We start from the raw sequence: 12,521 nt of genomic DNA on the forward strand, positions 1-12,521 counted from the left end.
AAAACTAACGGCACATAAATCCACAAACTTAAACTGATGACACAAATTCAAACAACAAAATTAGGAATCTTATGACTTGCAATCTTACTAGATTCATAAGCATTAGAGAAATCAAAAAAAAAAAAACACTATCGCCCATAAAATCATAAAAAACAACCACCAATCAACACTGATAACAAAATTTCAAAAATCAAAATTAGCAATCTTATGATTTACAATTTTACATGGTTCATATCCATTAGAGAAATTTAAAAAAAATATAACGTTATTGGCCATCAAATCATAAAAATCAACCCCACAATCCACAAATTAATACTGATAACTTCAAACATCAAAAGTAGCAATCTTGTGATTTACATGGTTCATATGCATTAAAGATACCAAAAATAAAATGCAATACTACTGCCCATCTGATATCAAAAAATTATCTAAATATTCGCTATCAGCGCAAAACTCGATGAAAAGTTTTTTAAATATGCTCTCCACAAATTTCATTCCGGTAGACTGGCATTCAATTTCTAACCAACCAATCCAAAGTAGAAACAGAAGTCCTCACTCTCTTTGTTTGCTTCTATAGAAACAGACAAGTTTTGTCAATCATTAGATAGTTCAATGTTTCGCCGAAAGAACCCTAAACATGCTTACAGACCCATATGTATTCAATCCTCAAGACCGCAGAACCAAACAAAAAAAGGATTACAAAAGAATAATGAGGACCAGAACCGTCAATTTGCTTGAAAACAGCAGCCTTTCTGCTCCACCAAAACTAGATCTGCCAAAAAACAAGAGAAAATGACCTGAGTCCGATGGCAATATCAAGTTTCAAAATGAAAAAAAATGTATGTTCACAAATTCTAACCCAAATATACTCCGAGAAAACAGAATATGCAAACCCTGTGAACTGATCTTAATTGATAATCATTCACTTACATCTCTGTCTTCCACTTTCATCTCTTCTCCCTTGGGCTGCTCTTCAGCTGTTAATCCAAGTACAATCATTCATTTATATGCTTTAAAAAGTGTAGACAAAAGTCAAAACAATGCAAATTCAGAGTACAGCCTCCCAAAAACAAAACTTCTTTAGTGGTGAGGAAGGGTTCTTTCCCCCTCCTAATTGAATATTGATTACCCCCAGCCTAAAAACTCTTGTCCCTGTAACAGACACATTTCCGAACAGGGGGATGACCAGACGTCCGCAACCCATCCCCTCTTTTTCAAAACTTTGCAAGGTGGTGTGCCTGAGAATCGGGGACGTTGAGAAACATTTTTGAGGATGGCCCGGGATGCCTTGGAAGTCTACAGGATGTATGGAGGTCCTTGATGGAATGAGAAACATCAGCACTTGAAAAACTTTTTTTTTTTAATTTTGAAGTGAGCCCCTCCTTCCAAGTTTGCCCTAACATGCTTGGTATTTGGCAACATTACATCAAGAATCTTGAAATTAAGAGCGCTGTGCTACTTGCTCAGAGCTGACTGTTTGTAAGGTGTTGGGAAAGTATAAAAAGTGCATTATTGACCTAGAACATGCATTTGGAGAATATTGGACGACGCATCAAGGTGCCATCTTGCTGTCGCTGAAAGTGTAGTTTGAAAATCCAATGATCGTAGCGGGTTTCATTTGGAAGGCCAGTTATTGTTCTTGTTGCTATTGACAATGAATTTCATTTTATGTTCTTGGATGTATTTCAACTTTGTATGTTATTATTATGCATATTGAGCATTGAGCTTGACTATTGAAATGTTATATGTTAAGGTTCTTAATGTTCAAATCGCATGCTTTATCCATTTTTTCATATGGATGTAATGTATATATGCAAATTTCCTATATATTTTTAATTTTCCCTTTAGTTAATTTTCCCTATAGTCATATAGCCATCTCCTTACCGTCACCAAGCTTAGCAAAAACATTTGTCATCCTGGAAACTCATCCCCAGTCCCCATGTTCCCTGTTGTCCCCATCCTGGAAACTGGGGCTAATACTGAATATTGTAAGTACAACTTAATTATGTGACTTCTGGGTAGCCCTGGATGAATCCCTATGGCTAAACAGTATACAAACTTCTGCCAGTCTCGGAACATTTTGGGCATTGCAGGTACACAAGCAATCCTTCATTTAATAGATCAGTGAGCACAATTTTCCTAGTATTTTACTATTGTAGAATAAAAAAGGGCTTTCCACCATTCACATTTATACTAGATAAACATTTTTATATCAATGAGAGGAAACAATCTATTTCCTCTTGAAACTGATACAAACCAAAATAAATAGCCATGAAGTGGTGAAAGGACATTTCTTATTATTTATGTGTTCCTCTGTTCTGTTCTTGGATGAGAATACCAATAGTAGCAAGCATCAAATATTGCTGGAACCAATATTATAAACTTGTTCAAGCACAAGGATGACAGTTGAAAATGGTTGAACTTCAAATACACAAGTTGGCAGTTATACAAGTTTCAAGTCGAAAAATTTGAAGTTTCAACTCGAGGAAGATCTCCAGGTCTGTCTGTATATACTTGTGATTTCTTAATTTTTGGATCAAAATTTGTCTGAAGTTTTATCAATTGACCAAAAATAAAGCCTAGTCTCCAAGAATTACTGTACCATGGTTTTAAAACAATATTGTTGCAATGACCAGGTGATCGTGATTTAAAAACTCTATATCAACATCAATATACTTATGCTTTGATATTGTTCGATATGTCAAAATGTTAACTTGAAAAATCTTTACTTTTCAAGCATTTGAGTAATTTTCACTTTTTAAGTTCAATATAATTAGAAACACTTTTTTATTTATTTTTTGTTGCCGAATACATATCTCCGATTTTTTTGGAAAATGGCATACCAGTATCCATCCCTGTCCCCATCCACTTCTCATATGGTAGTACCAGCCCCATCTCATAGCTCTGGCATTCACATTGCAAAACAAATAGGTGTGCATGATTTCAAATACATATGTAGATAGAGGACCTAAGGGAAGCAGAAAACTGTTTTGATGTCAACAGTTTACAACAAGGAAATTTATCATCAAAATTGAATATTCTATACCTGGATAGATATAAATGGTTAATTCCTATCATTTTATTCATTCCTCTGATATACTCTTGGATAATATTTTTTTCTGAAGAGATGAACAAGCACAGCTCTTGCCTCTAAAGGAATTGATAAAGGTTTAAATGCTTTTTAAAAAGTGCTCGAACAATTGGTGGTTTCACAAGTTTGAAGTTTCATTATTCAGTCAGGATCTACTGATCTGTTTGTCGCTATGAATAAATTCATACAGATAAGTGATGATCCTTCGGCAACTTGATAAAAGAGGAAATAAATAGTTGCTAGGAATGTCTCATAAGTGGTAGCTAAAAAAAATATAGAGAAACTAGAAGAAAGCTAAATGAACAAGGAAGGAGAACTTAAAGAATGTCATATTATAATATCAGTATTTGCGGATTCTGGAAGCTGAGTATTGTAAGGAAGAAGAACATTATTTGAGATATGCCCAGAAAGAATCTGTATTAGCATTTTTCAATTAAATGGAGAATAAATTGGTATTCAAGGTATATTCAGCTTTTGACCTTAAAATATGCTATAAACCAGCAGGATAAATCATGATATATGAGAAATTGTTACCTTTAAAGGGTTCGTTTTGGAAGTAAGATTGAAGATTAAAATTCACTGTTTCTAGCATAGGGATATGAAGTCAATCCTGTGTTACAAATTAATGAATTCAAGCATGTGAAAGATAAAATAGCAAGAGCAACTACTATTGAAGGCATAAAAATTTGAGAAGAAAACAGGTTATATATTAGAAAATTCTGAAAGGCTAAATTTGATGGGCCAGGAATATGTTGGAGATATAAGGATCAGTCATACGTTATTTAAAGGATACAAATGGATAAAAGGCCATAGCAACCCTTGATTTTTTACTAGCAATTTTGCATGCGAAATCTGGGTGTCTGGTAGAGTTCCAAATAATTTATGGGAACTCAGACAGCTGCAGATAGGAATAGCCCAAAAGAGAGATAACAAAACTATCCATAAAAAAAGGCATAATCGTAGCAGAAAGGAAACATATGTCAGAATAAAGGGAGTGATGTTCCATATAAGAAATAAAGTGTAAGTAATGTACTGTCCTCAAGTAAGAAATGTGACAACCCAAAGAAGTTTGAAAAGTGAAAAAGAGTACGTAAGAAGATAAAGGAAACTGAATGGGATGTGAATGTCATCCAGTGTCCTAAACAGTACAGGAATGGGATCACCAAACAAACTAAGCTACACAAGAAAAGCAATGAAGAAATCTAGATTTTGTACAAATGTACTCACCAGAAACTATCAGTACAAGCACAGCGATTGATCTCACAGTCATGTAATACAGTTATTTAGTAGCCATAGGCCTTAATTTATATAGGAGCATTAAACAAGTTCCATTCACAAAATGACTGTACAATGTATATATTTAAATTTCCAGACAAAACCTGGTCCTGTTATTGTATTTCAGTTTGATAAATATTATAATAAATGGTAACTGAAGCCTGAATGAACAAATCTGGCTTCTATAAATATGATAGCAGATAACTCTTTTGGAAACACTTCTGAACACAGTCGTTGCATTTATCTATCTCCAAGGCTGTAGCTATGAGCAACCATTTGAGTTGCATTTGAACAATGGATAAAACATAAGCATATTAAAGGGCTCAACCAGAACCTATAACTATTAAAATGCTTCACATCAAACAGTAATAACCAAAAGTTTATTGATATAAATACAAAATGTTTTGTTTAACATAGCTGAGTATCCTGTTTTGACACTAGTGATTAAAAGATACTTACTGCCTTGTGTACAATCATTTAGGCAGCATTGAATTCATTTTTGGGAACCCACAGTCTACTATATATTCTCCTTTTTTTTAATGTAAGAGCCAATTAAAACCACTGAAAACAGAAATATGAAGCCAAATAAAAAACCCAGAATTAAAGTTAACTGACCTCCATCTTCTTGCAAATCTGAAGTCCACAAAGTAAGATTGTCTCTCAATAATTGCATTATCAGTGTACTGTCCTTGTAGGACTCCTCACTGAGTGTATCAAGCTCTGCAATGGCCTCATCAAATGCTTGTTTTGCCAAGTGACAAGCTCTGTAGCAACCACTCAGTAATTACATAATAACAATTATGATTTCAAGCATTCATTGAAATTATTCAATAATTAATCAAATTAAAGTAAATCCAGATCTTTGTAAATTTAACCATCTTTGCAACATTTTTTGACAGAGTACTAAACAAACTAATGATACCTTTTATAGTTTTAATTAACAATTTACAATATTATGGACTGAAACAATCTCTTAAAACTCACCTTTCTGGTGAATTCTGAATTTCATAATAGAAAACTGAAAAGTTGAGTGCCAAGCCAAGCCTGATAGGATGAGTGGGAGGTAGATCTGTAGCTGCAGTATTTGAAGCAGCCTACAATTCCAAAGAAGTAGTCTCATTAAGCCCATCCAGGAATTGCATGTCATGTGACAAAGAATTGTACCGGAATTTTACTGATAATTTTCATTTCGTCCAAATAAAAACATATATTTGTATAGGATTAAAGATATCAATTATCACATTATGCAAATTTCAAACTACCTGGTAAGCCTTCATTGATTGGTCAGAAGCCTCTTTCCTTTCATTTCCACTTTTGAATTCAGCAAGATATCGGTAGTAATCTCCTTTCCTGATACAATAATTGAGAAACATACAAAGAGCTTCAAACATTCAGGTTTTAAAAACACCTGTACACAGAACTCAACAACCATTTATGGAAGGCCATTCAGATTCTTTATTTCTTTCATTTGCTTAACAATCGTGAACAACTCCAAAAAATAGTTCTTACCAATAAAAAAAAATAAAATAGCAAACAATAGAGATTCTCATGAGTAGTAAGAAAAAATGGTGCATGTAATCCTCCACTAACGCAAAATGATACAATAATATCATGCAAGATGCTTTCAGTACATTTTGCAAAAAAATATTGATCATGCGGCTTGGAAATAAATGGAAAAAAAAGACAGCAAGTAGTTATTGACATAGCATCCAATGACCAAGACAGTGAAATTGAACCATGTGGAAGACCAGATAACTGCATAAAAAGAACAAATGACAACAGCAGAACTTACATCTTGTAATAGAAGACAGTGGATTCTCCTGAAGTGGAAGAAGGAAGTAAATGCTCATCAATTATAGATAGAATATCATTGCATATTTTACTGAGTTCATCCTCCACTTTTTGTCGGTACTCTTTGATTCGTTTGACATTCTGCTCATTCCCCTTGGCCTCTTCCTTCTGCTCAATTGATGACATGATACGCCATGAAGCCCTCCTAGCACCAATAACATTCTTATAGCCAACAGAAAGCAAGTTTCTCTCCTCCACAGTTAGCTCCAGGTCCAATTTGGCAACATTCTTCATTGACTGCACCATCTCTGCAAAAGCTTCCTCCAATTCAGTCAAAAAAATCAACTTAACATAATTAGAAACCAAACTCTACATATCAGGAGCAGAATACAAAACAGGACACCTATAGACTGAGTACTGTATAGAATAGGAAACTAATCTTGTAACAATGCAATCTGCCGTACACAGAGTTTGGTAAAAGGAATATTATCAGAATTGTGTTCAGTAATTGCAGAACTTATGTTGTCAATCGTTGTGTATCAGTTCCAAACACTGTGCACTTATAGAAATTCTGTGTCTATTTGCAGCTAGACTAGACAGTAAAGGTAGACAGATACAGTTCTTTTAAACTTGACTCAATCATGAATTTAAATGAGAAGATGTGGGTATGGAAGGGGCTCTCTATGGAGAAGAGAATTCTAGAGCAATACACCACCGGCGCCAGCAGAGCCTATGTGCTACAAGTGTTGACTCATATCATGTATACTTTAGATGATGAATCTGACGTAAGGGGGAAAGATTTTTGCAATTCAGCCTATTCAAAAATGGGTAAAAAGCTTATTACTTTATTGTAATTGAAAGCATACTGAATCCGACAAATCCAGTCAGTGCCAAAAATCTCAATTGAAAACCTTGATATGACTTGACATGAAAAAGTTCAAGCCAGACTCAAATCAGATGTAAAACAATGTAGTAACAGTGATTTAAACAAAATAAGTCACATCGTAGTTATACAAACTACTTATCATGTTACCTTAAAAAATTTGGCAAGGCCTGGCTACTCAGTAAATTCACTTGAATGACACGTTGTCATCTTTTGCAGACTCAAGAAATTAATAATATCATAATTATACATACCACTTATCATGTTAGCTTTGAAAAAATGGCAAAGGCCTGGCTACAGAGAAAATTCCACTTGAGTGAAATGTTGTCATCTTTTGCAGACTCGGGTAATTAGTACTACTAACTTGTGATGATCCCAAGTCAATATAGTTTATCAATATTATGCTTTCACGTGTTATGTAGCCTATTATAGCATCCCAAAATGTAAAACGAGTTCAAATCCCAGTGGGAAATCTAATATGGGATTCTAAATTGCAACTCTTTATCTTCCAAAGTTGGCTTCCAGCGTTCCACATTAATATGCCCATACCTGATTAGAATTCAGCTACTTAACCTATAAACCATGTGAGTCAGAAACCTGCTGACTTGGGCAACATGAATGCCAAGTTGAAGCAGACAGCATCCAACCACGAAACCTTCGAGGGCATAATTCTAACCTGGGAAAATAAAAGCATGTGTACGCCATATAAACTAAAAGAAAAAATATTTGTCCCTTGATAAATTACTATTAGCTATCTGAAACGAGGACCTCCAAGTTGAGGCAACTTAACAAATAAAATAACTAAATCTATGACGGTAAACCAAATTTAATTTCCCCAAAGCACGCCTTGAAAGATAATTAATGTTATATATTGTAATAGCTTGCTGACTGAATAAGAATTGCCAAACCGAAGGCTAACTCTCAGCATGGTCTAATGCAAAGGTTAGAAACCATACATCTCCATCAGAGATTTCAAACCAAATCAGTATCACTGCTTCTAAGTGTTAAACAACATATTTCTGCAATGACGCATTGCTAGCCTCAACCCTCTTTGTTTCATCTTGTGAAGAACTCAAAAAGTGATCAATAAACAGTTGTGCCTTCTTCAGCAACTCTTAGCAGTTAACCACATGTGAAACTCTTTTGGAGGCAAAAATTATTAAGCAACCTTTCACATTTCTTAACAAGAAACACCAGAATCCTGATCTAACAATGTCAAACAAAGGGGTCCACTGGATTTATTGCAACATTCCCTTGGCCCGATTTCACAATAATAAATGCAAAAGACATTCAAACCCTTCAAGGATACCTCCTCTACTAACATATTCAAAAAATCAGTCGCTTCGAATCTTAACGCAGGAGAAACAAAACCAAAAAAACCCGTGAAAAAAATCAAAATCACCTAGACGCATTACAATGCTATCCAGGACACTACAAAAATCCATATAAAGCAATCAATTTAAGCAAAACCGTAAACAAAGTAAATATCGTAGACGCATTACAATGTCATCCAGAACTCTTCAACAATTCATGTACAAGTCAACCATTCCTCAAAGTCCAATTGAGCGCTAAAGAGTTCAATACACATCAGCAAACGCACTCATCTGTTCTCTAGCTCAATCCTAGAACGAGAGGCAAACCAACATCGTTACAAGCTACAAGACAGACATCATTTGCTTCTTCCCACGCTACTACAAACCCTGATAGCACTTCGAGGTTAAGTGTGATGATACCCAAAAGCCGCATCCTTCTATTCAACCATAGAAAATCCCCTACAGGCATCTCCATCGAACCCCAAAAAATCCCAAAACGCATGTTAATCATGTATATACAAATAAAAGCTTGAGAAAACCCTACCTGAGCCTGCTATTCAATCTCATATTCTAACCTTTGATCTATGTGATATATAGAGACTCCAAAGACTGTTTTGCTTTAAAATATCGAACGAAAGAAAGTATACTTCGAATTTGGTTGCAGTAACTGTTAAAGAAACTTGAAACAAACGAAGAGAGATCCAAAAACGACAATTAACAAACAAATCTAACTACCACTTTTCACTCGAACCCCATACAACAAACAAAAACTGAAAAAACATATGGCTATGGAGGCATTGATAATTTGGAATACCGTCATAGCGCTCGGCCTGCTCGGCTAACTTGGCCATGTAGACATGGCTCTCCCTCTCCTTCTCTGTGCTCATGTTTCCTGTATATCCTGGAATCCCTTCGCGGGAGGCAACGCGAATCAAAACCACTTGTACACAGCAATACTGCTCAGGCTCTTGTTTTAGTGTTGTAACAGACGCTCGATTCTATTTACCAGATGGTCACAAGTTCGAAACGCGGGTTTGATGATGGGTTTTTATAAAGTAACTGAGATTTATGGGGAATTTGTGGGGCACAATATAGTTTGATTTTACCTCGCCATTCTAGTTTTCGTTACCCGCTTTTAGAGGGAAAAGACTAGGCTGTTCATCTACTGGAATCATTTCCCACTCTCTAACTTCAATCATTTCCCCAAAAGGGACCAATTCACTCAACAACTGCATGCCCCACACCTTCAACATCTCTATGGCCAATTCCTAATTTCAATCATCTCATTAATGTTCCAAAATTAAAATACATAGACATGAGTAAAATTAAAATTAAAATTTGTCAAAAAAATTCAATATAAGAAAGGAGGGAAATGAGTTTATAAAATTAAAAATTGTTCCAAAAAAATCAAATATAAGATCTATTATACTTTTGATTTCTTTTTAGTGTATTTATATCTGGAGCATATTAGGGCCACTTACATATTCTTAAGACACATATATCTAGTGGCACTGATATGGAACTACCTCAAAGTCACTTCATTGTGCTAGAAAGCTTACTCTTAAGGGTTAGTTTGGCAGCGGGAATACAAGGGGCATAGGCATATGTAAATTCTTAAAATTTTGAATAATTTGTTTGGGTGCACCAAATCGGAATTGCGAATTAGAATAAAATAGTAATATATGTTCCAATTTTGGCCCAAAAATGAGCATTTACAATTCCACCTAAATAGGTGGAATTGAAATACATATTCCTATTCCAATTTTATTTATTTTAGAAAACAAAAATTTTTGGGTCCATAAATTCTCCATCAAGTTCTGAACCAAACAGAGAACAGTAATATGTATCCCTATTTTCTATTCCAGAATAACAATTCATATTCCCATATTTCTATTCCCGTAGCCAAACGAGTCGTAATACTAAGAGTTGGAGTGAGTTGTCAAGATATGCACAAAATTGACCTTGTTGTCTTTAAGGTGTCACAATCTAAAATAAAATATTTTTATCTTTCCAACTCCATTCACACTCATTCTTTCCACCAAAGTTTTTTTTGGTCTTTTTTAATGTCTAGTAAAGATGTATTTTTTGGAAATAAAGCATGCATACCTTACCTCCTTTGGACTTTGAACTAGTAGCATATACCAAGAGGGAGTTGTCAAGATATGCTCGAATTTGTCTATGTTGTCCTTCAAGACATCACAATCTATAATGAAATACTTTTTGGTTTCCACCTTCCCCATACACTCTTACTTCTTAAAGTTTCCTTCTTGTCTTTCCCAATGTATATCAAAGATGTATTTATTGGAAATAAGGTACTCATGCCTTACCTTCCTAGGAATTTGAAATACTTTTATGATTTCCCCTTCCCCATACACACACATTCATCTCAAAATTTATTTTTGGTCTTTTCTAATGTATACCAAAGATATATTCCTTGGAAATCAATTTATATAAGTATTGGAAAGAGAGTAAACTGAAGTTAAAAAATAATTATAGAAATAATTATTGAACTATTATTTCACTTTAAATATGATTATATTATAATTAATATTAAATTATTATTATTATTACATTGTTGCATTATAGTTATTATTATTATTATGTATTCTTAGTAATTGCACACTAGAACTATAATGGATTGAATTTAACTATTATTAATAAATCATTTTTTAATAAATTGTAGAAGTTATTTTTTTCAAAAAAAATTAAAAAACCTGTGACTTTTTTTTAACAGACTATATCAACAAAATTCATTTTCTCATTTCAATGGCTTATCTATATGAGGGTTTTTGTTTTAAATAAAAGTGTTTTGTAAGGTACACATTTTTATAAATAGAAAAATGGAAATTTCTATAACATGAGTTTTTTTTAATTATTATTATTATTATGTTATCACGGAAATCTAGTTTTTATTTTAAAAGTATTGGTTCTCTTGCTTATTAAATATTAAATTAATTAAAGAAAAGTTAGTGAATTGTTAAAATAGTTTAGTCATTTCTAATAACTTAATCTAAGAAATCTATGTTTGAATGTGATATTTATAATTGATTCTTTGATTGGACTATTTAATCAATGCAAATACATTATTATTATTACTACTACTTAATAAATTACATTTTATATTATATAAGATGAACACTGATACTTATAATATTAAATTATTGTTTTTTAATATTAAATATAAAGCATGAAACAAGGTAATATCAGAGTTCTAGGACTTACAGTCTCACAAAAATAGCAATATCAGAGTTTTAGGACTTATAGTCCCTCAAAAATTATATGTCGATACATCTACCATCTCAAAAGTATATCATTGTTATAAATAACATACTGAGTATATCGAAACATTATACCAAGTCCAAAACTATACAAAATTATCATGGCACTTTATCCTATCTATTTTAAATTTTGAAATATCACCCCCTGTTAGTGGTGGGGGGTAACCCAACCATCGGTGCATTAAAGATGTCAACATATGGTCTTCCTTAAGCAAGACATTGGTAACTATCCTCAATCAAGTGGGTTCCACAAGGTTCATTGAAGTGTACTTGCAAATAATAGCAGTGGGTGAGAAGGTCCAGCTTGATGTGTGGTAGAACTTTGATTGGGTCAAGTTGTTGCTCCACTTTTTGTCTGCATATGCTTATTTCCTTCCTTTTAGAATCTCCATTTACCATCCTTCTTAAGTTGTTGTATGCATTTTGCCAATGTGATATCAAACTCATCTTGACGTGAGGGATGGTGAATAGAATGTACCAAGGGAAACATTCTCCAACTACCCTACTACAGTTACACATAGAAGCTAACACAATTATGGAATAGACAATTGTTTATATTAAATAAAATATAGATATGTTGAGATAATCTTCTTTACAATGTGTTGGACAGAAGGCTTACCTGGTTGTAGCCATATAGAATTGAATTACAATCAACAAGCTTAGAATCTTGGGCTTACAGAGCTAAAATTATATTAAGTTTCATCTATTATCTTCATTACTACTTACTCTAGTTCTACATCTCAAATATATAGCCATCAAGACCACAAGTCAGCTTGATAGATAAAGTTATTACAAAATATAGGTCTTGCCCCAAAGGGGAAATTGACACCACACAATTAAGAAAACTAACATCTGTGGGAATAAAGATAGGTCTAAACGCAATCCAAGAA

At 33.6% G+C, this 12,521-nt stretch overlaps 1 protein-coding gene across 1 annotated transcript; it reads right to left on the reverse strand.

The window, feature by feature from the left end:
* Window positions 1–387: 387 nt before the first annotated feature.
* Window positions 388–9,370, reverse strand: LOC149532053 (14-3-3 protein 7-like). The gene is made up of 7 exons (XM_089810809.1): window positions 9,168–9,370; window positions 6,159–6,465; window positions 5,629–5,716; window positions 5,351–5,460; window positions 4,982–5,130; window positions 931–977; window positions 388–772 (listed from the first exon to the last, which is right to left on the reverse strand). The coding sequence occupies exons 1-7, from the start codon at window positions 9,238–9,240 to the stop codon at window positions 767–769; spliced, it is 780 nt and encodes a 259-aa protein (XP_089666935.1). The 5' UTR covers window positions 9,241–9,370; the 3' UTR covers window positions 388–766.
* Window positions 9,371–12,521: the final 3,151 nt, after the last annotated feature.

The sequence above is a fragment of the Cupressus sempervirens genome, chromosome 11, assembly GCF_028749045.1.
Source record: "Cupressus sempervirens isolate cs-2001-9-10 chromosome 11, ASM2874904v1, whole genome shotgun sequence".
Lineage (NCBI taxonomy): Eukaryota > Viridiplantae > Streptophyta > Pinopsida > Cupressales > Cupressaceae > Cupressus > Cupressus sempervirens.